Consider the following 25672-nt stretch of genomic DNA (forward strand, 5'->3'; position numbering starts at 1 on the left):
TCTAGGAGGTCTCTACCCAGTAGTGCCCCCCCTTATCCTGAGTCCTCCCCGGTGGCCTCATGGTTATCCCCAACTGCGCTATATAGAGCTACTAAACCAGGTGGGGCGCAGAGCCCAGCGACACCGGCTCCTAAAGACCAGCACAGGTATCCAAACGTCTGGACTACAGCATGATAGGTCAAGAACTGGCCAGGGGGTAACTCGCATTGTGTCATCAAGTTGTCTCGTGGGATAAGTGCCCCCAGTTGGTAACAATCGCCCACTGTGATCTGGCCTGCTACCAGCCCCGTCTTAATCATAACCGCGTGGAGCAAGTCCCACCGCACTGAATCAAAAGCCTTTTCCAGGGTCAGCCACATAGGGGCAATGTTCTGATGATACAGGATATGACGTACCCGGAATTAACCCACTCTGGTCGCCATGGATGAGGCTGGGCACGAGAGGAAGCTTCACTTGTAGATGGTTAATATAAAATATGCTTCACATTTGATAACAATATAAGTGATAAAAAGTGAGAACATGTCAAACTGGCACATTTTGAGTAACTTATGGCAACGTCGTTAGGGAATGTATCCTCTTTTAAAAATATTACTTTCAAAAAATGTAACTCAATTCAGTGATGTAATAAGACACTGAGAAATGCTGAAAAATATTTTTCCTCTTCAAAGTGTTTATCATATTTTTCATGACGTTTATTGCCTGATTTACATATTTTGATAGCTCGGCTCGTGATGTGGCTTTTGGAGACAAACACACAAGACTCTTGTTGTGACTTGGCCCCAGGGTCACAGCCTAGTGGTAGCCATGGTAAGAGTGTGTCGCTCGAGAATTCCTTCCTTCCGGCACATGATGGGTGGCACATGACTTGCTCCATTCGAATCTTAAAATTAAACAGCATGACCTCTGACCCTCCCGCTAAAGAACGTGTGTGTACTGGTGTCCGGGGAGTCCAAACATAGATTTTTATGTGACTTTTGCTACCATTAATATAACTGAGCGCCCTGGGCAGAGGGGTGGGGTGAAACGGTTGCAGAAACTAATTAATGGCTTTGTGTTTTCAAAAGTGGGCACATGCTGCTAGGAGGGGTCGTGACAGGAAGCGAACATGCGGAAGCGGTCACAGGCGGGCCTGGGGGGCCGAGTGCAGCGGAGCGATAGCGAAGGAGCTGGATAATGCCAAGGATCTGAAAAAGAGTATTTTTGTGTCACGTTGAGAGGCCTGTTACCCCAAATCTGACCCGTGCAGCTGCGTAAGAGATTAGGTGCGTGGGGTCCTAGCCTGCTGTAGGGAGAACACACTACCTCTTTTCAACCAGAAACCCCAGTGGTGGAAAAGGAAGCGGACATTTACCCAAAAAAGAGAAGTTCCCGCCTCTAGGGTGATGTCATGAAAAGAACCAGACCCTTTCCAGCCTCCCCCCTCTGCGTGTAAATGGTACCGCCTGGTACTGGGCTTCCTGCTGTAGTACAAGCAGCCTTTGTTTGTAAAACCCTTTGCACAAGTATTCCAGGCACATGTGTTTGGATGCGCCCAGGAAAGCCCTTCCTGGACCAGGAATGTCTGCCTTGACCCTGAGCTCGGTGATATGAGGTATTCCCCTCCTGGGGCTTGCACACAAAAATGCTGTTGGGTATCAAGTAAGGGTGAGCAAAGTTTTTCCTTGTAAACTTTGATGTTTTTTTCTTTGTTATTTTAAGTTTATTTAGCGCTAGCTTAACCCGTTGGTATCAGAGCGCTTTACATACACAACAGTAAACAACAGAAGGACATTACATTACATAGTAGGCCGGCAGTGAGGAAGCAAACTAAAGGACAAAATACAGCAAGGGAGATAAATATGCAGTGCAGCGGAGGGGGAGAGAGCAATGAAAAGAAAAAGGTGAGAATGACTTAGTCTGGTCATCCACTATCCTTGAATGTCCGGGTAGAGCGGATCCAACTCTGATATAGTAGTCTAGGTAGGTTGATGTTGGTCATGAAAGTATTTGATGGAGTTTGAGGTCCTTTTTGAAACAGGAGAAGGAGGGGTTGCATCTGAGGACTCCAGGGAGAGCGTTCCATATCCTGGGAGCGTCGCCAGAAAACGATCGGTATTGGGTGGTTTTCTTTTTCATTTTGGAGGAATAAGAAGGCGTGAGTTGGAGCTTCTCAGCGATCTGGATTGACCTGCTCTTTTCAGTTTGTTATTCAGGTAGTTGGGGGCAGGAGAGTGAAGGGTTTTGTGTGTGATGCAGGCCAGTTTATAGATACATCTCCCTTCCATGGGAAGCCAATTGAGGCAGTTGAGAGCTGGAGTGATGTGTTCAAATCTTTCAACTCCAGATACGAGTCGAGCGGACATGTTCATCTCTGCCCTTAGAGGGGCTAGGTGAGCTTTTGGAGTCCCTGTAAGGATGGCGTTCCCATAGTCGATTTTAGAGAGAACTAGGGATTGGACTACTGTCTTGAGGTCATCGTGGGGCAGAAAAGGTTTCAATTTCTTGAGGTGTTTTAGAGAGAAAAAAGCAAATTTTGCAGAGTTTTTGATGTGGGTCTCCATTGATAAGTTCTTGTCAAGGGTGACGCCTAGAGACAACTGAGTCGGATAGGGTAAGGGGGCAGTTTAGGGCAACCAGATTCTAGAGCCACTCTTGAATTGGATGATGGTTACTTTTTGGGGAGAAAAGGATTAGTTCAGTTTTGTCTGAGGTGAAGTTTAAGTGGTTAGTGTAGAACCATGAGTGGATCTCAGTTAGGGTGGTATTGAGGAGTTGGATGTCGCTGGGGGACTTAATCCTGAAATAGATTTGGGTGTCGTCCGCATTAAGGTGGTAATTCACTCCAGCTTTTTTCAATACCATTGTGAGGGGCTCCATGAAGAGATTGAAGAGGGACGGGGAGAGGATCGAGCCTTGCGGGACCCCAAGTGTGGCTTTCGTAGGCTTTGAGAGACCGGAATTAATTTTGATTTGTTGTGAGCGGTGTTGAAGGAAGGAGGTGAACCATTTTAGTACTGTGCCATTTATGCCAGAACGTTTCGACAGGGTCTCCAGAAGGGCTGGATGGTTTTCTGTGTCGAATGCCGCAGAAATGTCAATAAGGATAAATAAGACAGGCATCACCTTTGTCTAGGGCCTTGTGAATGTCGTCTGAGACATTGAGCATAGCTGTTTCTGTGCTACAGCCTTTTCTGAAACCAGATTGAAAGGCGTCAAGGAATTTGAACTCATCAGTGTGTTTATTGAGTTGGAGGAGAACACATTTCTCCAATGTTTTTGCAAGGAATGGGAGGGTAGAGATAGGTCTGAGGTTGTTAAGATCATTAGGGTCAGCCCCAGGTTTCTTAAGAATGGGTGTGATTTGTCCTAGTTGGAGGGAGTCTGGGACACAGCCTGAGGTGAGAGAGGTGTTGATGATTTTGTCCAGAAAGGGGAGATGATGTGGTTGAGTTCTTTTATAATTGTGGAAGGGAGGGGGTCCATAATGTGGGAGGAAGGTTTTAGATTAGAAATTATATTGAAGACCTCGCTACCGACATTAGCTCCAAGTCGAACCAATGCGCATTGTTTTTTAGCTGGAGGGTAGGTCTGATTGCCCTTGTTAACAGCTCTTTCCGAGAGGTCAAGGGAGGTTGAAGGGGGACCTGTTAAGGAGGGTTAGCAGTTTGTATGAAGGATTGATCAATTTTAGAGACTTTATTAGTGAAGAGGGTGGCAATTTCTTCACATCGCTCATTGGTGGCTTCGATTTCTTGAGAAGGAGTGCAGTTACTTTGGCTTTTAACAATGTTGAAGAGTTCTCTGTCTGTTTTTGCGCCAGATCGAGTTGGTTGCGGAAAAAAGATGCCTTTTCATTGAAGATGTGTTTTTTGTACGACCGCCGAGCAGATCTAAGATGTGTTAGGTGCAAGGACACAAGGGGGTTTGTCTCCAAGACCTTTCCGTTTGTCTGAGTTGATGCCGTTCATCATTCAGCTCCACGTTAAACCAGGGTTTTGATTTGGTTCTCCTCAGTTTTTTGAGTTTGAGAGGAGCTATTTGGTCTAAAACCTCTGTCATTCTTGAGTTAAAGTGTGAAGTGAGGTCATCAGCTGTCCATGATGAGGGATGGAGTTGGAGATGGGGGATGAATCTTGGCTTCAAGTTTGATAAGGGTATTTCTTTGATGTTTCTGGTCAAGAGTTTCGGTTTGACAGCACAAATAGGTTGGAGGCTGGCAAGTGTGTCAATCTTGAACATAACGAGGTGGTGGTCGGACCAGTCAATGGGAGAAATCTCTCTCAGGGAGATCAGATCGTTGTTGGTTATGATCGCATCTAGTGTAGCACCTTTGATGTGAGTTGGATTATTGCAGAGTTGCTTAAGGTTATAAATTTCCAGAAGGTTGGAAAGGCTCAGGACAGTGGGTTCTTCTGGGTCATTCCAGTGGATATTGAGGTCACCCAAGAAAACATCTTTAGTGTCTGTCAAGGAGAATCGTGTTATTAGGTCTGTTATTTCTTCTGGGAAAAGGGTACACTCTCCAGGAGGATGGTAGATGGTGTGAATTGATGGGTGGGGTGCCCTTGGTAGTGAGTTCGACGCCTAGGTATTCAAACAATAGGTATTCTGTAGGTTTGAGTTTGGTAATCTGTATTCCATCTCTGAATGATGGCTAGTCCCCTCCCAGTTTTGACTGGCCTGTCTTGTCTGATGATGTTGTACCCTGGAGGGGTGAAAATGTCAAGAATGGGGGTAGAGTGGGCATTGAGCAAGGATTCTGTGAGGAAGGCGATGTCAATTTCTTCAGCTAGAAGAGCTTCAGCAATGTCAGTAGCATGTTGTACTGCTGATCTGCAGTTTGGGAGCATGCAAGAGAGGACGGGGAGCCTCGCTGATGGGGGCGTTAGGTGGATAGAGGTGTATTGAGCAGGGGTCTAGGCGAGTGGGCAGTATTCGCGATTCTGTTAGTGCCGATAATAACAGGGATGTGGAAAGAGGCTGACTTCTGGTACAAAGCGAGGTGAGAGTCGTAGAGCTCATCCGGTTTCGGTCCCGAAACGGGTTGGCTATCCTTTTGGGACTGAGAGCCTAGCTCGATGATGGGCTGGACGGTCGAGGGGTGTTCTGTGGGGCCATGTGAGATGTATTGAGTGTAGTAGGAACACAACACCTCAGGGGCAGGGAGCACAGTGGCTTGCCCCTGTTAAGCAGGTCTTGTTGTAAGTAAAGGAAATCAGCAGCAAGGGAGTTAGTTTTCTGCTCCATTCTATTCAGTTGCTGTGCTATTGAGCTGAGAAAGTTTAAGGTATTAGGCAGGGGTCAAGGATGACTTGATTCTATGGGGGGAGATTGAGCAGGGGTCAGGGGTTGGATGGGGTCCCTGGGATTAGGAAAGGGGGGGGGGGGGAGTTTGTATGCCGGGAGTCTGTAATGTAATGTTGCTATTCGAGGAATTCGGTGGAAGAGAAATGGGACTGGTGTCCAAGTGAGGAGGGAGAGAGTTTCTGGGACGGACGTCAGAGTTCCGGGCGTTGTCAGAGAGAGGTGGTGGAGGCAGGTTGTGAATGTGGGAGTACGACAGCGGAAGGGGAGTATGTAGTGGTAGAAGGGGGGAAAGAGACAACTGGATTGGAAATTACGTTAGACAGGGGGGAAGTAAGGGTCGGGGGGGAACAGGGACAGTGTAGGTGGTAGGGGAAGCTTGTGAGGGAGGGTTCCGTTTATCAGGGGTAGGGAGGGGAGCGTCTGTGAGATCTTTGGGATTAGGAGAGGTTGGACGCAGGTAGCCGGATTTGTAAAGTTACCATTCAAGGAATTCAGCGGTGGAGAAGTGGGACTAGTGTCCAGGTGAGGAGGAAGAGAAACTAAAGAAAGGCCATCGGAGTTCCGGGTCGTGTCCAAGAGGATAGAGTTCGAGGCGGGTTGTGTATGGGGGGGTGTGACAGCGTCAGCAGCGGCCGCTCCCCCAGCTCCCTGCCTCCAGCCAGTGGTATCGTAGCGCCATCTGTGTTACTGATCATCTGCTAAGATCTTTTGAACTGCGCTCGCACTGTATAGTGTTTGTATCATTAGGAGAGTTACGCTCGCACTGCATTGCTGTTGTAATATTTGAATTGTGCTCGCACTGCATTGTGACTATTAATTAGAAAGTTGCGCTCGCACTACATTGAGTGTCTTGAGCTGTTCTTGCCGTCTTTACCTCAGTTTCCTGCTCAGCCCACGTCGGGCCAATCAAAGTGTGCTACTGCATACTGTAGCGCCTGGCCTTATCTACTCCTGCGCCTCTGCCCACCCCAACCTCGTCCTCGTTTGTTTTGCTGCCATCTTGTTTGTTTGTGCCTTCCAGCCCGCCCCTCCACCTAGATCACGCCTCCCAGCTGACCCTCCCTCGCCCCTCCCCTTCCACTACCCACATATGACAGATGTCTCTCCGTGCAGCGTTCACACGCAGCGGTCGCGCCCCATGCGCGCCAAAGGCGCGCCAAAGGTAAGCCCGTCCGCGCCTGGACCGCGCCCAGCGCCAGACCCCCTGGTCCCCGCCATACCCTGCCCACTCGCCTCACATATGACGCCGCAACTCTCCTCGCCCTTAACCCCAGACACACACCACTATGCTACGTAGCTGCCCCGGGACGTACCCACGGCCCCTTCGCCTGTCGCTCCTGCAAATTTACCAGCGATAAGACCCATACCACATCCACTATCCCCAAACACAACTCCGACTAACCACCTGAAGTGCATCCTGCTGAACACCCGCTCGGTCCACAGACACGCCACTGAACTCTGGGATCTACTCGACACTACATCACCGGATGTCGCCTTCCTCACTGAAACATGGATGAACGCATCATCAACACCCGACATAGCCATGGCCATCCCTGACAATTACAAGATCATCCGAAAAGACCGCACCGCCCAAACAGTAGGAGGCATCGCTATCGTCCACAAGAACACCATCAAAATCACGACCAGCTCCGACGATAACCTTACAACCGCCGAACACCTCCACTTCCAGATCCACACCGACCCCATAACCACACTTAGAGGCACCCTCATCTACAGACCACCAGGAACCCGTAAACAATTCAGCGAAGACATCACTGACTTCATCAGTCCACATGCCCTCGCCTCCGAGAACTACATTCTACTAGGAGACCTCAACTTCCACCTGGAAAAGAAAAACGACAACAACACCACCACCCTTCTGGACAACCTGACCAATCTCGGCCTCAAACAACTTGTTGACACCCCCACCCATATAGCCGGACATATACGCTTGACCCAATCTTCATCTCCAGCAAACACATCTCCTTCGATCACACCACAGCTCTCCTCTGGACGGACCACTGTTGTGTTCACTTCAGCTACAAAACAACCTCGACCCATAACCCCCCCACTACCTATCCCCCGGAGAAAATGGAACAAAATCACCACCGACCAACTCCTCACATCACTCAACCAGAACCCACCCGCCCTCTCATCGGACCCAAACCAAGCTGCCATCAAATTCAAACAATGGATCACTCACAGCGCTGACGAACTAGCACCCTTGAAAAACAATCACACCAAACAAAACAACAAAAAGGCCCCCTGGTTCAACAATGACCTCAAGAAATCTAAAAAGCTTTGCCGTACTCTCGAGAAAACATGGAGAAAAAGAACCCAACCTCTGACAACATGACCACCTTCAAGTCAGCCACCCGAAAACACCACCAACTGATCCGATCCACCAAGAAATCAGCATTCAAGGATCGACTCGACAACAACGCCCATAACAACAAGGAACTATTCAACATCGTCAAGGAATTCACCAACCCCACCGCAGCCTCAAACGACATCACTCCCTCCCAAGACCTCTGCAACTCATTATCCTCCTTCTTCTACAACAAAATTGCCGACATACATAACAGCTTCGTAAACAATTCCAACGAACAATCCTATCCACCGCCCTCAGAACCTAAACCGCCCCCCCAACCACCTTAACGCCTGGAACCCAATCACCACTGAAGACACCATCTGCCTAATGAATTCCATCCACTCTGGCTCGCCAACCGACCCATGTCCCCACCACATCTACAAAAAAGCAGACTCCATCATCGCACCCCATCACCTTGACATCATCAACTGCTCCTTCAACTCTCCTACCTTCCCAGAAAGTTGGAAACATGCCGAAGTCAGCGCCCTCCTGAAGAAACCCACAACAGACCCCTCGGAACTTAAAAACTACCACCCTATATCCCTCCTCCCATTCCCGGCCAAAGTCATTGAAAAAGCCGTCAATAGCCAACTCGCCACCTTCCTGGAATCCAACAACTCCCTCGATCCATCACAGTCCGGCTTTCGAGCCAAACACAGCACCGAAACCGTCCTCATTGCAGCAACAGACAACATCCGAACACTACTGGACAACGGAGAAACAGTGGCACTCATTCTACTCGACCTCTCCGCCGCCTTCAACACTGTTTGTCACAGCACCCTCATACAACGCCTCAGCAACATTGGCATAAAAGGTAAGGCCTTGGACTGGATCATCTCGTTCCTCGCCGGAAGAACACAGAGAGTGCGCCTCCCCCCATTCAAATCGGAGGCCACCGAAGTCATCTGCGGTGTACCACAAGGATCATCACTTAGTCCCACCCTCTTCAATGTATACATGAGTCCACTCGCCTCCATCGCGCGCCAACACAACCTCAACATTATCTCCTACGCCGATGACACCCAGCTGATCCTTTCCCTCACCAATGACCCCAACACCGCCAAAACCAATCTTCACGAAGGCATGAAAGAAGTAGCCATATGGATGAAAAACAGCCGCCTAAAACTTAACTCAGACAAAACGGAAGTGCTCATCCTAGGATCATCCCCCTCTGCTTCGGACAACTCATGGTGGCCTTCGGACCTGGGCTCCGCACCCATATCCACAGACCACGCTCGCAACCTAGGCTTCATCCTAGACTCCTCCCCCTCGATGACCAGACAAGTCAACGCCGTCTCATCCTCCTGCTTCAACGTACTTCGCATGCTCAAAAAAATCTTCCATTGGATCTTCACCGAGACAAGAAAGACTGTCACCCACGCTCTGGTTACGAGTCGACTATACTACGGAAACACCCTCTACGCCGGAATTACAACCAAACTACAGAAAAAACTCCAACGCATCTAAAACGCATTGGCAAGACTAATTTTGGACATCCCTCGCCATGATCGCATTACCGGCCACCTGAAAGACCTCCACTGGCTTCCCGTCAACAAAAGAATAACATTCCGTCTCCTCACCCACGCACACAAGGCCCTCTACAATCTAGGACCCGAATGCCTCAACACTCGTCTATCCTTCTATACACCCAACCGCCAACGAATATCCTCCAATCAAGGCCTCGCCGCAATCCCGCGTATCCAAAGGTCCACTATGGGAGGCAGATCCTTCTCCTACCTAGCGGCCAAGTCCTGGAACTCACTCCCCACTCACCTCCGCCTAACACAGAACCACATCTCCTTCAGAAAAGAACTTAAAACCTGGCTTTTCGAAAAATAATGAACCCCCTCCCCAAGTGCCGAGACCCTCTGTGTGAGTAGCGCGTTATACAAATTCTTGAACTTGAACTAGTTGTAGAAGGGGTGGAGAGAGACCACTGGATTGGAAATGACGTTCGACCAGGGGGAAGTAAGGGTCCTAGGAACAGGGTCTGTGTAGGTGGTAGGGGAAGGTTGTGGGGGAGGGTTCAGATTCTCAGGGGTCCAGAGCGGAGTGTCTATAGGGGGTTTCAGTCGCAGGAGGGCTGCGGTTAGAAACCAAGTTGTTAAGATTGGCCTTGAGGGGATTGTTAGTTGTGGGTATGTTGCTCCTGGTGGGGATAGTAGATGTGAAAATGGTGGGTGTTTGGTGACGGAGAGTAAGAATAGGGGTGGAGTGGTTGTCGTGAGTGATGGTGGAAGCCCATGAGTTGAGGAGAGGGTCTTCAGGGCAGGCAGATTGGATCGGTTCCACGATATTAGTGAGGGTGGTGGGGGATAGGGGAGAAAGGGATTGATGGCTCAGTTGAGTTAGCGAGGAGAGAAGTGTGGGGAAGTGGCATTCAAAAGTGGTGAGGTGCGGGTCGGTGGCCTGAATGATAATGGTTCCAGTTCTGTAGATGGAAATGGTGAGATCCTCTATGAAGGGTGACCACGTTTACATTGCAAGTGAAACCAGCATTAACAAAGCCAACTGGTCTTGCCTTTGGGACCTACCGGCTTTGCCAATGCGTTTAACATTTTATGCTTTTTGGCAGTACTGTCTAGTTTTGGCAAAAAAAAGGACTCACTAACGCGACCGTCATCATGCAGCGAGCAGTGATGGCTCCTCCCCTAAGGAAAAATAAAATAACAATAACTATTGTTATCATTGTCTTTTTCCCATTGCATGCAGTCCGTGTGGGGCAGGACGGGGCGGGCCAGAGCAGCGGAGGAGTAGTGTGCACTCCCTAAGTGCGCATGAACTGTTTGGCCGGCCCTCTTGTGCCTACAAACAGTTCAAGGAGCACTTTGCATGTTCCTCCCAGACTGCATTACACAGCCTGGTGAGGAACATGCGAAGACATCCTATTCCAGTCTGAGCGCCGATCCATGGCGCTCAGACCAATCACAACCCTGCATTACAGCGCTGTGTTTGGCTCAGGGGAGAGCCTCTGTGCATGGTGCTTCCTGCTGCCGGCCAATCTGGAGAAAGGAAGAGGACGCTGAGGAGGTGGCGGCCATCGGTTCCGAAGTGTGTGTTTTTGTTTTCTTTATTATTATTTTTTTAATTTGTATCTTTCTCTGTAACTATCGCACTTTTTAAGTCTTGGTTACAGATGCTGTCTGTTTGCGGATGATCTCTTGTGGATAGTACCAAAAAAATAATATGAGGTTAGAGCCTGCCAAGTGCATGGCTTTGATTGGCTTTCTTGTCACTCCGCTGTCCCTTACTAGTAAATAAAGCTTTCTAGAAAGATCTTTAAATGTCATAGTAATACTCCTCCCTGGGTGCCCAAAAAAGAGGTACCCCGAAGATCGTAGGGGGAGATCGCCAACAATTAAAGAAGCTACCTTTTTTCCCGTTATGCAAGGCAAGAAACTGCTTAGCATCACTTGTGTTGATAGTAGGCTTTAGATTTCTGTCCAGTGGGGTATTTCGTGTATGGTGGCATTACCGCTAAACGCCAGTGGCTGAGTGCAGTAAGTATCTATTTGAATGCTCACATTTAATAAAACTTTGAGGGACTTGTAGTCTTATTTTTCCTTCAGTTGAACTAGCCAGGCTCACGTTTCTCTGTGATGTTTAAAAATGAAAAACCTAAAACTGGATTCATAGTTATTTCCTGGCGATGAAGAATTCCGAGACTAGTTTATTGCTGTTAAGGATCTCTGTTTTCCGTTTTTATGATTTTAAATATTAAAAGAAACGGGAAGCAGCATGTTTTCAATGTTGATATTAATTTTTAAAAAACGAGAAAAGCTGAAAAGTAAACCACCTTTTGGGTGACTTTGCTTTCAGTCCTGACTATCCTGCCAAAGTCTGTGCTGATGAAGTTAAAAACACGGATGAGATTTCCTTAAGTTGCTGTAAATGTGGACATTACTCTGTACTGTAATGCTGATGTCGTCAGATGAGTGTGTTGTATCTTCTAGCAGTTACTTTCACTCGCCCCCGCCTGCATTTCATCCTTCCATGTATCAAATGTAAATTCCTGGAAACCAGGCTCCCTTGAGCCTGCTACCGAAGGGTTTGTTGAGTTAATCTATCCGCTGAATCAATGCATATTCCGGATGTCGATGTGAAGAGTAGCCTTAATTCAGCTGACCACTCAAATTCTCAGCAGGTAGTAGTAGTTAGTTTATGGCCTTGTCTGTACGTCTTCTGCTTGTTATTGATTATTGTTGTGCAGCGTATCCTTGGCGATCTGTGCTATCATCGTTCGGCTATTTTTGCAGTCCTTGTTTTCTCCTGAGAGTACGAGCATGTGCAACGTCTGCATGGCCTAGTTAATGAGAGCCTTCTTTCTCTTTTCAGGTGTTGACTGTGGTCCGCTGACCCTGTACGTTATGCTGAGCCGGGGCCAGGTTCAGGATGAGTTTAAAAGATGTCGGCGACAGTGGATCCGAAGGGAAGGCGTGCTATCATCTTTATATTTACCCCCAGCTCTCGTCAGAAAGCCATGGCTGTTGTGTCGTCGTTGCTACAAAGGAGTCCACTGCCTCGGAAGTGATCAAGGACGTGATCGAACGCCTGAGTCTGGACATTACCAGATGCTACCTCCTGGCTGAGGTGAAGGAGTCTGGGGGCGAGGAGTGGGTGCTGGATGCCAACGACTCTCCGGTGCAGAGGGTGCTGCTTTGGCCTCGCCGGGCCCGGGAGCAGCACCTGCAGACTGATGGCTATTACTTCCTATTACAGGAGAGAAACTTAGATGGCTCCATCAAATATGTCTATACGGGGCAGGTTTCCAAGGAAAAGGAAGCCCGTCAGTTGGTTGAAAGAGGCTTCCTACCTCGGCGCCAGGAGGACTATGATGATTTGTGCAACCTTCCCCAGCTCACAGAGACTAGCATTTTGGAAAACCTAAAGACCCGCTTTGAAAAGCACAAAATTTACACATATGCTGGCAGCATCCTCATAGCCATCAATCCCTTCAAGTTCCTGCCCATCTACAACCCTAAGTATGTCAAGCTGTATGACAACCACCAGCTGGGGAAGCTGGAGCCACACATCTTTGCCATTGCAGATGTAGCGTACCACACCATGCTCAAGAAACACATCAACCAGTGCATTGTCATCTCCGGTGAGAGTGGGTCTGGCAAGACGCAAAGCACCAACTTCTTGATCCATTGCCTCACAGCGCTCAGCCAGAAGGGCTACGCCAGCGGAGTAGAGCGGACCATTCTGGGTGCAGGACCAGTCCTAGAGGTAAATTGACCGTTTGGCATCATGTATGTACATTGATCATTAGTAATAGTTTAAACATGCTTACGCATAAGCAGTTTGGTGAACGGTTTTGGTCCACAACCCTTCTAGAAGCATTTTATCTCTAGGCATAAAGTTCCTGCTGTGTCTGTCCAGTGTCCCACCTAATCTTGCAGACTCTCTGCTAAGTCATCATTGGCTTCCCTTTCTGCTCTCAGCAGACCTTTCCTAAGTCACTCCTGGCTTTCTTGAGGCTGACTGTAACCTTCTGCTAGTCTCCCCTGGTTTTCACCCTGCTCGTAGGAGACTTCATATAGACCTCATAGGCTCCTCCCTTCCTGCTGCCAGCAGATCTCCTGGCAAGACACTTCTTGCTGCCTTCCTCCTCTTAGCAGACCATCTACTGAGTTTGCCTGCCCACCCCCTGTAGACCTTCTTCTATTCTCTCTTGGCTCCCTCCTTATTCTCAGGGTGGAGACTTCTTGGGTGACCTCTGCTCATCTCCCCTTCTTGCTCTCAGTGGAGCCTCTGCTAGGGCTCCTCTGGCGCCCTCTTCTCGGGTGACTGCTGCTCATCTTCCACTGCTTCCCTTCTTCCTCTCAGTTGACCCTCTTCTAGGGCTCCACTGGCTCCCTCCTCTCAGGTGACCTCTGCTCTCCTTCTTGCTCACAGCAAACCCTCTGCTAGGGCTCTGCTGCCTCTCCGGTGACCTCTGCTCCCCTTCTTGCTCATGGCAGACCCTCTGCTAGGGCTCTACTGCCTCTCAGGTGACCTCTGCTGTCAGCAGCCCCACTGTTAGTCAGTTCGCCAGGGCAGCAGTGAATCAGCATCTGAGTAATGCACAGTCCTCCTTGCAACGCAAAGATGGTCCTTGCTTAATATTTTTTTGTGCACGGCCTGCAAGTCCTCTGGTCCCCAGTCTGCCATTCACTGAGCAGGCTTGGCCTTGCGGTTCCAGAGAGCATACTTCTCCAGTTCTTGTGGTCAATACATTAATGAATAAAAAGTGGCAATCTTATGATCTTCAGACGAACACTCATTTTTAGGTCGAGCGTCAGCGAAGGACCTATTGTTAGCGCTTTCGGGGAAATCTGAGACAGCGTTCGGGCACGTGCCTCTGCTGTCTCAGATTCCTCCTCGAGGGCGCGCACGGCGCCGTGCCCATTTCCTGCCTCGGAAGCTCCAACACCACACACGCATGCGCATACACAGAGACACACACACAAGCGCCCATGCACGCACGCACCCATACATTCAGAAAACCTATCCCCGCCGTCGCATACACACACACACTGCATACACACACGCCCCCCCCCCCGGAAGCTCCAACACCACACACGCATACATAGAGACACACACACACGAGCGCCCATGCACGCACGCACCCATACATACAGAGAACCCACCCCCGCCGTTGCATACACACACGTGCGCACACACACAAGCGCACCAAGACCCCGCCCCCCCGCCACCCCCCCTACAAGTAAGGATTGATAACGTTGGGCGCGTGCGCTTCTGACTCAGACAGCATAGCATGGCAGCGCGCACACATCACACCCCACTCACCAGGTTCTTCATTCGTGTCCCTCGTTTTTCTTCTGCCTTCCTTCACCGCACACCGCCTGGTTGTTATGTATTGTCTCGTCTCTTCGCGGCCTTCCTGCCTCTCCACTTTCAGTCTTCCCGTTCCTACCCCTTTCTCCGCCCTAGCTCCTCCTCCTCGCGTCTCTCCTAACTCTGGCTTCTAGTTCCCCTCCTCCTCCCCCCTGCCGTTGCCGTGCTGCAGGCCTTGTCGTGCCGCACTGTCACCTGTCGGGCTGGTGCTGCCGGTCGCCCCGCTGCAGGCAGTAAGAGGGCGCAGGACAGTCCCGTCACCTCCAGGCGTGAGCCCCCGTCCCCCACCCAGTGCCGGCGCTTTTTCTAGAAGATGGTTTCCCTAAAGAAAGAATAGTTAAAGTAATTTTAGCGAGCAGAGCAGCGATCTGTGTCTGCTTATTAATCTCCTTCACGCTTCTGCTTCTGCGGCGCTGCCAGCTCCCGCCCCCTCCCCGACATCTCTCAACTTCTTTTGGTACAGCCGGCTGCGGTAGATCAAATTCATGTAGTGTATCAGCGGCACAGCTCCGGGGCTGTCACACTGCAGCTCCTCTGCACTTCGCACTTTGTGTATGGAGTCTGTCATTCGCCGCGGAGTGCATGGGTCCGCCTCCGCCATCCACTGGATATAAAACGGCACCTTGGCAGCAGACGAATGCTCTGGAATTCATGCAGTGATGCCACGTGCTCCGGTATAGTGGGCACTGCACATGGAAGGCTCTTTACTGTTGGTATCTGTGTTGATGCGGAACAATCATCACCAGTCTGTTATGCATGAAAAGGCGACTCGAGCTCGTAGGTAAGGAAGGTGTGTTCCACAAGCAGTGCAGCAGGGGCTGGTGCCTCTGTGTTGTGTTGGGCTCAAAGCTCCTCACAGTGTGTCCACGTGTTCCGAAATTCTCACGCTGTCAGCGTGCCCCACGTTTTCCACACTGTCAGTGCCCAGACACCAAGCTTTTTGCATGGTCTCTTTATGAGCCCCAAAGCACCATATTACCTGTCCTAGGGCTCAGTTCTCCCCATATGATGTCTCTTTCCTGGTGCCTTTAGACCGGAGAATCACCATTTGTCTTACCCATAGCTATGTTTGTCTTCCTGCACGTAGTATAAGCCCCCGTGTTCAAAGCATAACTCCTGGTGTGATGTCATACTTCTTGAATTGTAGCCTTATTTGGATGCATAGCCTAGGTTGTGCTGTACTCACCCCTCGGCTCTAAATGAGACTTTCAGATGACACAGAGTGCTGCTCAGCATCAGAGTTTCAGAACTGCTTCTGAAGTCTGGAGCAAACAGCATTGAAGCAGGTGAAGAAGGGAGGCTAGCGAGTGAGAGACCCCTAGAGTGTGTCACCCACTAAAGATGGGTGAGTTGAGAGCTAGGGCACAAACTGTTCATAAGTTACAAGCTTCTTGCATTCTCCAATAGCTTCAACTCTTCTTTTCAGCTGTTCCACTCTGTCCATGCACCCCAAAAGCCTGACAGTGTCTGCTCACATGTCTATCAATGTGAGCCCGTGTGTCCCATGCTCTTCACATAGTCGTGTCCTTTGCTCAAAGCTCCTCACCCCATCAGCGGATGTTTCTCAATGTCATCACACGCTCACATGCAAAGGGCTTCTAACACTGTCTGTCCGTGTGCCTCCAACTCCCCAGAACCTCTGCCCATGTGATAAGCATTCCTCACAATATCTTGGAGATTAGACGTCCTGGGTACAAACCCTCATGTACAACTACAGGGTCCTGGACTCTTGGGAACTTCCCTACCTAGGTACAGCCTATCTACTGGGCTCTGAATGATTCTCACTCCTAGCTACAACCAACCTACTGGGCTCTAGGAACCTATCATCTTGAGTGCTTCCCACCAATATATCGACTAGGCAGATAGCCTCCACAGGTACAACTCACCTTCAATTCCACAGGGACAGCACAATCTCATCAAGGGCATCAACTCACCTAGTCAGTACTAGGATCAAATAACTCTAGTTCTAAGCAAAAGATAGAGGACAGTAACACCTCCCAGTCTTAGTTTTTTATTTATTTATTTTATTTTTAGAGTTTTATATAGCGCGAAATAGACCCGAGACATCAGGTATCAGAGAGCTTTACATAGCACCAGTTTCGTTATAAAAGGACACATTCAATTTTGTGAGGCACGGGAAGATTAAATGATTTGCCCAGAATCACAGGATATAGCGTCGTTGCTGAGACTCAAACCCGGTTCTCCAGCGTCGAGGTCCACCGCTCTAGCTGCAAGGCTGCATCCTCTCCCCTATCTGATAATATTTTTAGAGTTTTATATAGCGCGAACTAGACCCGAGACATCGGGTATCAGAGCGCTTTACATTGCACCAGTTTTGTTACAAAAGGACTCATTCAATTTTGTGAGGCACAGGAACATTAAGTGATTTGCCCAGAATCACAGGATGTAGCGCCGTTGCTGAGACTTGAACCCGGTTCCCCAGCTTCGAGGTCCACCGCTCTAGCTGCAAGGCTGCATCCTCTCCCCTAATCTGATGTAACGTGTGACATCATATGATACATTATAATAATTCACTATGTGATATCTCATCTTCAAAGGGGCAGACATTATGGGGTCCATTAGGATGACGGGCGGACTTAGCCCGCCCGCCATCCCATCGTGTGGAGGGACCGCCCACCATAAGGGCGAGGGTCCCGTGGGGGGTAATAGGATGCGCCCGCCACAGTGGCGGGCGCATCACATATTCTTAGCATTGTGGCAGGCGGTGCTGAAAGCACCGCCCTCCACAATGCTAAGAATACATCTTGTTCATTTCAAAGCACAACGTGACTGGCAGCGCGCGGTGCCTGCCACGGTGTTCCTTGAAATGCAGGAGGGTACCGTAGGTACCCTCCATGTGCAACCCGCACCCTCCCGGAGTCCCTGGGGGCCCGCAACGGGCCCCCGCAGGGAGACTCTGCATGCCGCCACGGAAAGGCATTGTTGAATGCCCATTGTAATATGGCTGTCTGTGTCTGATAGACACCACCACCATATAACCACTCAGCACCACTCAGCACCACCACAGCACCACCACAGCACCACTCAGCACCACCACAGCATCACTCAGCACCACCACAGCATCACTCAGAGCAACCCCAGGTTATAGGTGTCACATTTGCGAAAGTTATAACTATTGGCATTGTAAATAAAGCTATTCATTTAGCTATTTTCAAAACCAACACATAAATAAAAGAATTGTCATTTACCAGACCAATAGCTCAAACTTTCCGAATGAGAGACCTATTGCATTGCAAATGCTTGTTGTTGAATTTTAACAATTCGGTGCTGCTGCAGCATATTGTGTCCGCCAGCGTACATGCTAGATAGGACCAAGCGCCTTGAGACCATCATGGTTGATTTGCAGTGCTTTATAATCCTGATTGTGCAATTCTCAAGACTGTGCAGTTCTTCAATCAAAGTAGCTTCACAATGCCATCCTCAATAAACAGTGCTCTATTAATGGACTTATGGGCTTTGGTATACTTTGCTCCTCTGACCGGCGCTACCTCCAGTCCCCCTGGAGCTCTAACCTTGGGCAACTAGATAGGTAAAGGGCTCCCGTTCTTTTGTCCAGCTTCCTCCTGACAACTGGGACTTTTAAGTGCTCAAATGGTTGTTGGTGTGTACCCTAGGGCTTCGACAGGGTGGTTCTTCTCAAGGCCCGTCATCGAGTTGGGAGTCCCACTGTAACCAGAAACAGAGGTGTAGTGTCAAACATAGGCTACAAAGGATTTCCACGTTTTCCTTTTCGTAGGCTCCCCAACTTATTCAAAAAGACCAGAACGTAGGCCAGTGGCATAAGGGCTCAGTGAACAGCATTCTCCCCCTAACTTCTATCTCAAAGTCGTGATAAGCTCTGGTCAAATATCTTCTGATTCCTCTTTTTTGTTTCTTTAATTTCTAGTTAGGATTCTCGTTCTTGGCCACAGTGGTATTCTTTTTCACCTTTCTCTATTAGGTTGTCTGTTTAGCTCACAGGGTATTTTGCTCTTAATATTATTTCCTTCTACATGTCTCTCTAGCCCCCAAGAGCAGTGCCTTTCTTAAGATTGTTAAAGATATGGTTGTCTTTTGGTGGGAGGTACATTTTGGGACCCTTTTGGAAACCTTTAGATGTTCGATGATCAATTTCCTGAGGATGATTTTGGATTTAGAATTGAAGTTGACAGTTTGTAAAAGCTTCTCAATTTAGGACTACCATGGCCCATCATTAGACATAGATGAACAGCTTACGGGCCACATCACATGCATTAAAACAAGAGTGGAATGGGACTTGTTTAGGACTTTCAGATTTCATTATTTCCTTGAAGAAGTAGGTCTTTTTTTTTTTTTTACAAATATGAGAATGCTTATTGCAAGCAACGAGTTGAATAGGGTAGTGTGTAAATTGGTAATTTGTAGTTTAAGCTAGAAACAAAATTAATTTGTGTGGTTTTTTTTGTGCTGTATATGAATATTTTTTCATCGCTGTTTTAAAGTATTTTTTTTTCTGTGGCGGTGTTGGCCAGATGCTCATTGCAGTGCTCCCCTGTCTGTGGACCGCTGATTACAAGGAATGCTTGCATTTTGTTTATTTGCCCCAGTATTGGAACTTTCATAGATTCCCATGCTTTTGTATCTGTCGCACCTTTTCAACCAAGACCCTCCGGGACCGCGAGGGTCGGCTTCTGACATGGCTCCAGAAGTTGAAATCCAGGAAGGATACTGTCTCTAGTGACAGTGAAGATACGGCATCGGCATCTCCCTCAAGAAGGTCAGTGAAGAGGGGTAGGGGTAGGGGTTCCCCTTCTCCTTCTGTGGAGCGTCCTTCTAAGGCCTCAAAAAAGACCCCCAGTGAGTCTGAGAGCCAGGGTCCAAGCAAATCTCCTCACCGAGGTGAAAAGGAGAGGGTAGGCCCAGCTATGCCTTCCAAGGGTGAGAAGACTGACTCAGCCTTCAAGAAACCCTCTTCCCAGTCTTCTGAGAGGAGTTCTAAGTCCTCGACGACGAAGGCGTCGACAGCGGAGTTTCCGTCGACGAAGAAATTAAAGACAAAATTAAAAATGGTTTTGTCGACGACAGCATAGATGACGAGAGTTACAGCATCGCCGACGATAAGGATGACAACGACGACGTCGTCTTAGACGAGAGCATCGACGACTTTAACAACGACAGCTGGATCGTCGACAGTTTCAGCGTCGACGACATCAATCTCATCGATGTGTGTGCAACCGTCGTCGACGGTACTGTCCTCTGAAAAAAGAATTACAATTTCAGTGACAAGAATTACGCCGGAGATAACATCTCCTAGGAGAGTGACCCCCTTGCCACCAGCTTTGCTCTTTGAGGAAAGGGAGTCTGATGAGGATGACCAGGACTTGTATAGCTATGCCAATAGTCCCTCTCAACTTCTGGTCAAATGTCAAGAGACGGACTCGGAAGGGGAATATGACCAGGAGGATGGTGAACATCATCAGGCGGCCCAGTCACAACATTATTCTGGGCAGGGTATGGTTACAGTACCATCTTCTTTCCTTCAGGACCTGCATAAGATGCTGCAGGACTACAAATCTAAGGCTATTAGGCCAATTCGGGTTCTGGCAGCTCCTGCTACGCCTGCCGTGGTTTCTGCCTCAACGGCTATTCATGGATTACCTGCTCAGGTATCCCCTCCGCCTCAGACATCTTTTCCACAGGATCCTTCCGGGCCGGCAGATGCCCATGATGATTCCTCGGATGAGGATCAAAATTCGGATCATGACTCTGTACATACAACTGAATGGGATGAATCCATCATTCCGGAACCTTCATCTCCAGTTTCGGATCCAGTAGATTCCCCGTCAGCGGACATAGGAGGTTTCCATCAGCTGATCGAAAGAGCAGCTGGCAGGTTCAAATTGGCCATGCCTGCGGTGGCTACGGATTGTTTCTTGTATGACTTCAAGGAAGCCTTCAGGAAGACAACAAGGTCCATTCCTATTGTAGATCATTTGTGGAAGGAAGTCCTGAAGGCTACGAAGAACCCAGCGACGGTGGTCCCTGTGCTACCGCGTCTGGATAAGAAATACAGAGCACCCGACGATGGACTGGCGGCCTTACCGGGCCATCCCAAACCAGACTCAGTTATTTCACAAGCAGCGCAGAGAAAATCCCGTAACCTCCCTGCTCCCTTAACAACTCCTCCGGACAAGGAAGGGCGGAGATTGAATAATGCCGGCAAAAGATTCTCGTCGATGGCGAGTCTTCTGGTGCGAGCTGCCAATGCCCTGGCGATCTTGGGTAGATACGACCGCCAACTTTGAGGTGATGTTGCTCCGTTCCTAGACCAGCTACCTCCAGAGTCAACATCAGAGGCAAAAAAGATCTTGCAGGAGGGAGAAGCAACGTCAATGGAGATCATTGACTCTGTCATGGACATTGCAACAACAGCGTTTTGTTCCTTGGCTGGGGCGGCAGTCCTCCGTCGCCAGGGGTGGCTGAAGGCTACTTGGTTTCGGCCGGAGATTCAGAACAAAGTCCTGGATCTTCCCTTTGATGGGGAGGCATTGTTTGGAAAACTGATCGATGACACTCTTCAGGAAATCAAAAAGGATACGGAAACTGCCAGATCCTTGGGTACCCTTCAGTACCGCAAGTCTCCTTTTAAGGGTTCCAGAGGCAGAGGTAATAACTACAACTATCAACAGCAGCGCTATTCATCCACGGGCTCAGGTTCCCAGCAATACCGTCAGCCTTGTCAACAGAGACAAGGACAATCTTCTAGCTACTCCAGGCCTTACAATAAGGGGAAACAGGCTGGACGAGGACGGGATTCGTCCAAGCGCCAATAGCGGCCTCCTGGCTCTTCCTACTGGACCCTCCTCCAAGAAATCATCTGTTGGAAGCATGGTAACCAAATACCTTAAGAACTGGTCCAGGATAACATCGGACGGTTGGGTGCTCAACATCATTCGGAAAGGACATACCTTGAAATTTACGCAAGTCCCTCCACCCAAGCCCCCTTCAGCCATTCCATCGAAACACCTGCGTCTCCTGTGGCTCGAAGTCCAACAGATGCTCCGGAAGGAAGCGATAGAGCCGGTCCCCTCCAATCAAAAGGGAAAAGGATTCTATTCCAGGTTCTTCCTGGTAAGGAAGACGCTGGAGAAATGGCGCCCCATTTTAGGTCTCAGGGAGCTCAACACCTATCTCATCTCCCTGTCCTTCCGGATGGTCTCTCTCTAAGACCTCTTGAGGCTCATCAGCCCGGGAGATTTCATGGCCACGCTCGATCTAGAGGACGCGTACTTCCATGTCCCGATTCACCCAGCACACAGAAGGTTTCTACGATTCACAGTAGCCAAGAGCCACTTTCAATTCAGGGTTTTACCCTTTGGACTCCGCTCAGCCCCGAGGATTTTTACAAAGGTGCTGGCGCCAGTAGCAGCATTTCTGCGAAGAAACCATTTTCAGGTCTTCCCCTACCTGGACGACTGGTTACTGAAGGCCCCGTCCTGGGAAGGAGCACTGGACGCTGTTCAGGCCTCTACAAATTTGTTTCAGAATCTGGGACTCACTCTAAACAAAGAAAAGTCATCCCTGGTCCTGTCAAGAACGGCTCGTTTCCTGGGAGCCATCCTGGATTCAAAGGTCTCGAAAGCCTTCCCTACTCTAGAAAGGAGGGAAAAACTAATGTCCTTGGCTCGAGAGTTACAAGGAAGAAGGTGTCTTTCAGTACGCCGCTACAAATCTCTGCTGGGGGTAATTTCATCATGTATTCCCCTTATTCTTCACTGCAGACTGAGAATGCGTCCTCTACAGGAGCAACTAGACAACCAATGGAAGCAGGTTCACGGGTCATTCGAGGACAAGGTGGTCGTCACTCCAATGATGAGGGAAGCGGCCTTATGATGGGCAGATCAAAACAACTTGTCCCAAGGTCAATCCTTCGTAAACGACCCGTCTCCTCAAGTAGTAACAACGGACGTGTCATTGGGGGGTTGGGGAGCAGTGATGCAAGACCTACATGTCAGTGGTCATTGGTCTCCTCAGGAACAACGACTCCACATCAACCTTTTGGAGATAAGGGCAATAAGACTGGCTCTGCAAGCCTTTCTTCCTCGCTTGGGAGGTTCGCAAGTGCTTATCAGGACGGACAACACCACGGCCATGCACTACGTGAACAAGTAAGGAGTAACCAGATCTCAACAAACCTGGAATGGGCGGCCCTTCAGGGAATATCGCTAAAGGCGGAACACTTGCCAGGAGTTCTAAACGAGAACGCCGACAGACTGAGCAGGTCATCCTCAGTCAGCCACGAGTGGGAATTGAACCAGCGAGATCTGGAAAGAGGTCTTCAGCCAGTGGGGCAGACCGCAGGTGGATCTCTGTGCCACACCGACCAACAAGGAATGCCGGTCTTACGCAAGCAGATTTCACCATCGAGGGTCACTGAGGAATGCGCTTTCGATAGCCTGGTCAAGGACATTTGTCTACGCCTTTCCCCCATCCCTCTGATCCCGCTGCTCTTCAGGAAGATCAAGGTGGAGCCGTGCAGGATGATCTTGATAGCCCCTGCTTGGCTTGCTCTGGTACACGGAACTCCATCCGTTGTCGCAAGCTCCTCCTCTTCCTTTGAGGGTAATACCAGATCTCCTCACAATGTCCGAAAGACAAATTTGGCACCCAGATCCACAGTCATTACACCTGACAGTATGGCTTCTGACCAGCGAGAGTTTATTAATCTCCCCATCTCAAGCGAAATTAAGAAGGTCCTCTCCCAGGCAAGGGCTCCTTCAACGAACAGGACTTACCGTCTTAAATGGAAAAGATTTTGTTTCTGGTGTAGGAGAGAAAAGATTGACCCCTTTGCTTCCAAACCTCATCAGCTCCTACCTTATCTGCTGTCCCTGGCTAAGTCGGGACTAGCCCATTCGTCAATTAAGGTTCATTTGGCGGCCATTTCGAGATGCAGAAGGTCTGGGCCTTCCTTGTGGTCTTCCAGGATTGTCTGTTTCTTAAGGGCTTGTTCAGAGTCTATCCACCGGTGAGGCCTCCCCCTCCTACTTGGCATCTAAATCTAGTCCTTTCTTAGTTTATGAAAAGCCCATTCGAACCAATTCAATGTTCTGACATGAAGTTCCTTTCATGGAAATTGGCTCTCCTCCTCGCTCTCACATCGGCTAGACGTGTTGGAGAGTTGCAGGCCTTTACTATCCAGGAGTTTTTCCTACAATTTAAAAGGAACACTGTAATCTTGAGAATTAACCCTAGATTTATGCCCAAGGTACCCTCGGACTTCCACTTGAACGAGCCGGTTATTCTGAAGGCGTTCTTTCCTCAACCGGCTACACCAGCGGAAAAGACAATGCATTCTTTGGATGTACAACGATGCTTGAAATTCTACTTGGTACGTACTGAAGGATTTCGGAAAACCTCTCAATTGTTTGTTGCCTTTGGGGGTCCAAGCAAAGGCCTCCCTCTATCCAAACAAGGGATTTCAAGATGGATCACAAGTGCCATTCTGCATTGCCAAACTGCGGCAGGAAAACCTCTGACTGGCAGGATTCGGGCACATACCACAAGATCTGTGGCATCTTCAACGGCCCTATTTGCGGGGGTACAGATTAAAGACCTTTGTAGAGCTGCTACCTGGAGCAGCGTTCACACCTTTACTAAGCATTACTGCTTGGAGTCCTTACAACAAGATGATGCGGCAGTGGGACAGGCGGTCCCGAGGAACCTCTTCCAATAATTGGTGAGCTTTCCATTCTATCCCACCTTCCGTTGTTACACATTTTGTATCTTTGTCATGTTGGCTATTGCAATGGTTTTATGACACAAAATGTGTTTTTTTTATTGCTAACTGCTTGCTACTCTGATACAAAAGCATGGGAATCTATGAAGTTCCAATACTGGGGCAAGAAAACAAGTTATTTACCTGTAACTTTGGTTCCCCAGTATTGGTAACTTTCATAGATTCTCTAATAAAAGAGAGAGGGACCCCACAACCAAAGGGATGGAGTACCACAATAGACTTTCGTCAACCAAATATTCCCTTTGGGACACCTTACTATTGGAACATATATTCTCAAGACACATGTACACAAACAACAAATATTGACATGATACTCAATTAGTGAATCAAAATGTGAAAATAGACAAACTTATAAGAATATGCTGAACAGTTTATTCATATGTTACCAAAAAATTAAAAATATGCTTAAAAACAGGGGACAGACAATTGAATCAAGGAAACCATCAAATTCCTATTTGATAAAAAGGAGGTACCAAACAAAATCAATTCAGCAAAGTGTCAGAATTGTCTTCAATTAGTATATAGCACTATCCTCCTTTTTCTTAAGCATTGACGCGTTTCGGCGGACCTTCTAATAAAGCCACCTTCATCAGGTATATATATATTGTCTTCCCAAGTAATTCTCGTGAAAAAGTTTTTATCAAAACTAATATTCCAGGGTAGGCACCTTTTACGGCCTTCAAATGCCAGACAAGTTGCGAGAAGAAATTTCTCTAAAACAGCGGCCTTGCACACTGCTTAAATATACCCAAATCCAGGATCGATATCTCTGGCTAAACCGCATATGGATATTGGCGGATAGAATGGCGGTTGCAGTATAAAATCTCAATGCTCAATGCCGTACTATACACACGGTACGTATTTCAGACCTCCGTTCAGGTTCTTTAAAATCTGCCACATTTATAGGCGATGAAATACGAGCTGCAGGATGGCGGTTTCTAAATACGTCCTATTTCATCAAAATGCTACCTTGATTATCCGGACACCGGCATCCCGCGTGTGGTGCAGCTCCAGCCTGTAGACTTGAAAAGACTTCAAGTCTACAGGCTGGAGCTGCACCACACGGTAGCATTTTGATGAAATAGGATGTATTTAGAAACCGCCATCCAGCAGCTCGTATTTCATCCCCTATAAATGTGGCAGATTTTAAAGAACCTGAACGGAGGTCTGAAATACGTACCGCGTGTATAGTACGGCATTGAGCATTGAGATGTTATACTGCAACCGCCATTCTATCCGCCAATATCCATATGCGGTTTAGCCAGAGATATCGATCCTGGATTTGGGTATATTTAAGCAGTGTGCAAGGCCGCTGTTTTAGAGAAATTTCTTCTCGCAACCTGTCTGGCATTTGAAGGTCATAGGAGGTGCCTACCCTGGAATATTGATTTTGATAA

General features: G+C 48.7%; 1 protein-coding gene across 13 annotated transcripts in view; it reads left to right on the plus strand.

The window, feature by feature from the left end:
* MYO9B (myosin IXB) overlaps positions 1–25672 on the plus strand; it is a 384903-nt gene that overhangs the window by 105132 nt on the left and 254099 nt on the right. For all 13 annotated transcript variants that reach the window (XM_086946942.1, XM_086946951.1, XM_086946943.1 and 10 more), the window contains exon 2: positions 11993–12886. In XM_086946942.1, coding sequence (XP_086803068.1) covers positions 12050–12886 — 837 coding nt within the window. In that variant the 5' untranslated portion in view covers positions 11993–12049. The remainder of the gene's footprint in view (positions 1–11992; positions 12887–25672) is intronic.

Source organism: Lissotriton vulgaris, chromosome 12 (assembly GCF_964263255.1).
Source record: "Lissotriton vulgaris chromosome 12, aLisVul1.2, whole genome shotgun sequence".
Lineage (NCBI taxonomy): Eukaryota > Metazoa > Chordata > Amphibia > Caudata > Salamandridae > Lissotriton > Lissotriton vulgaris.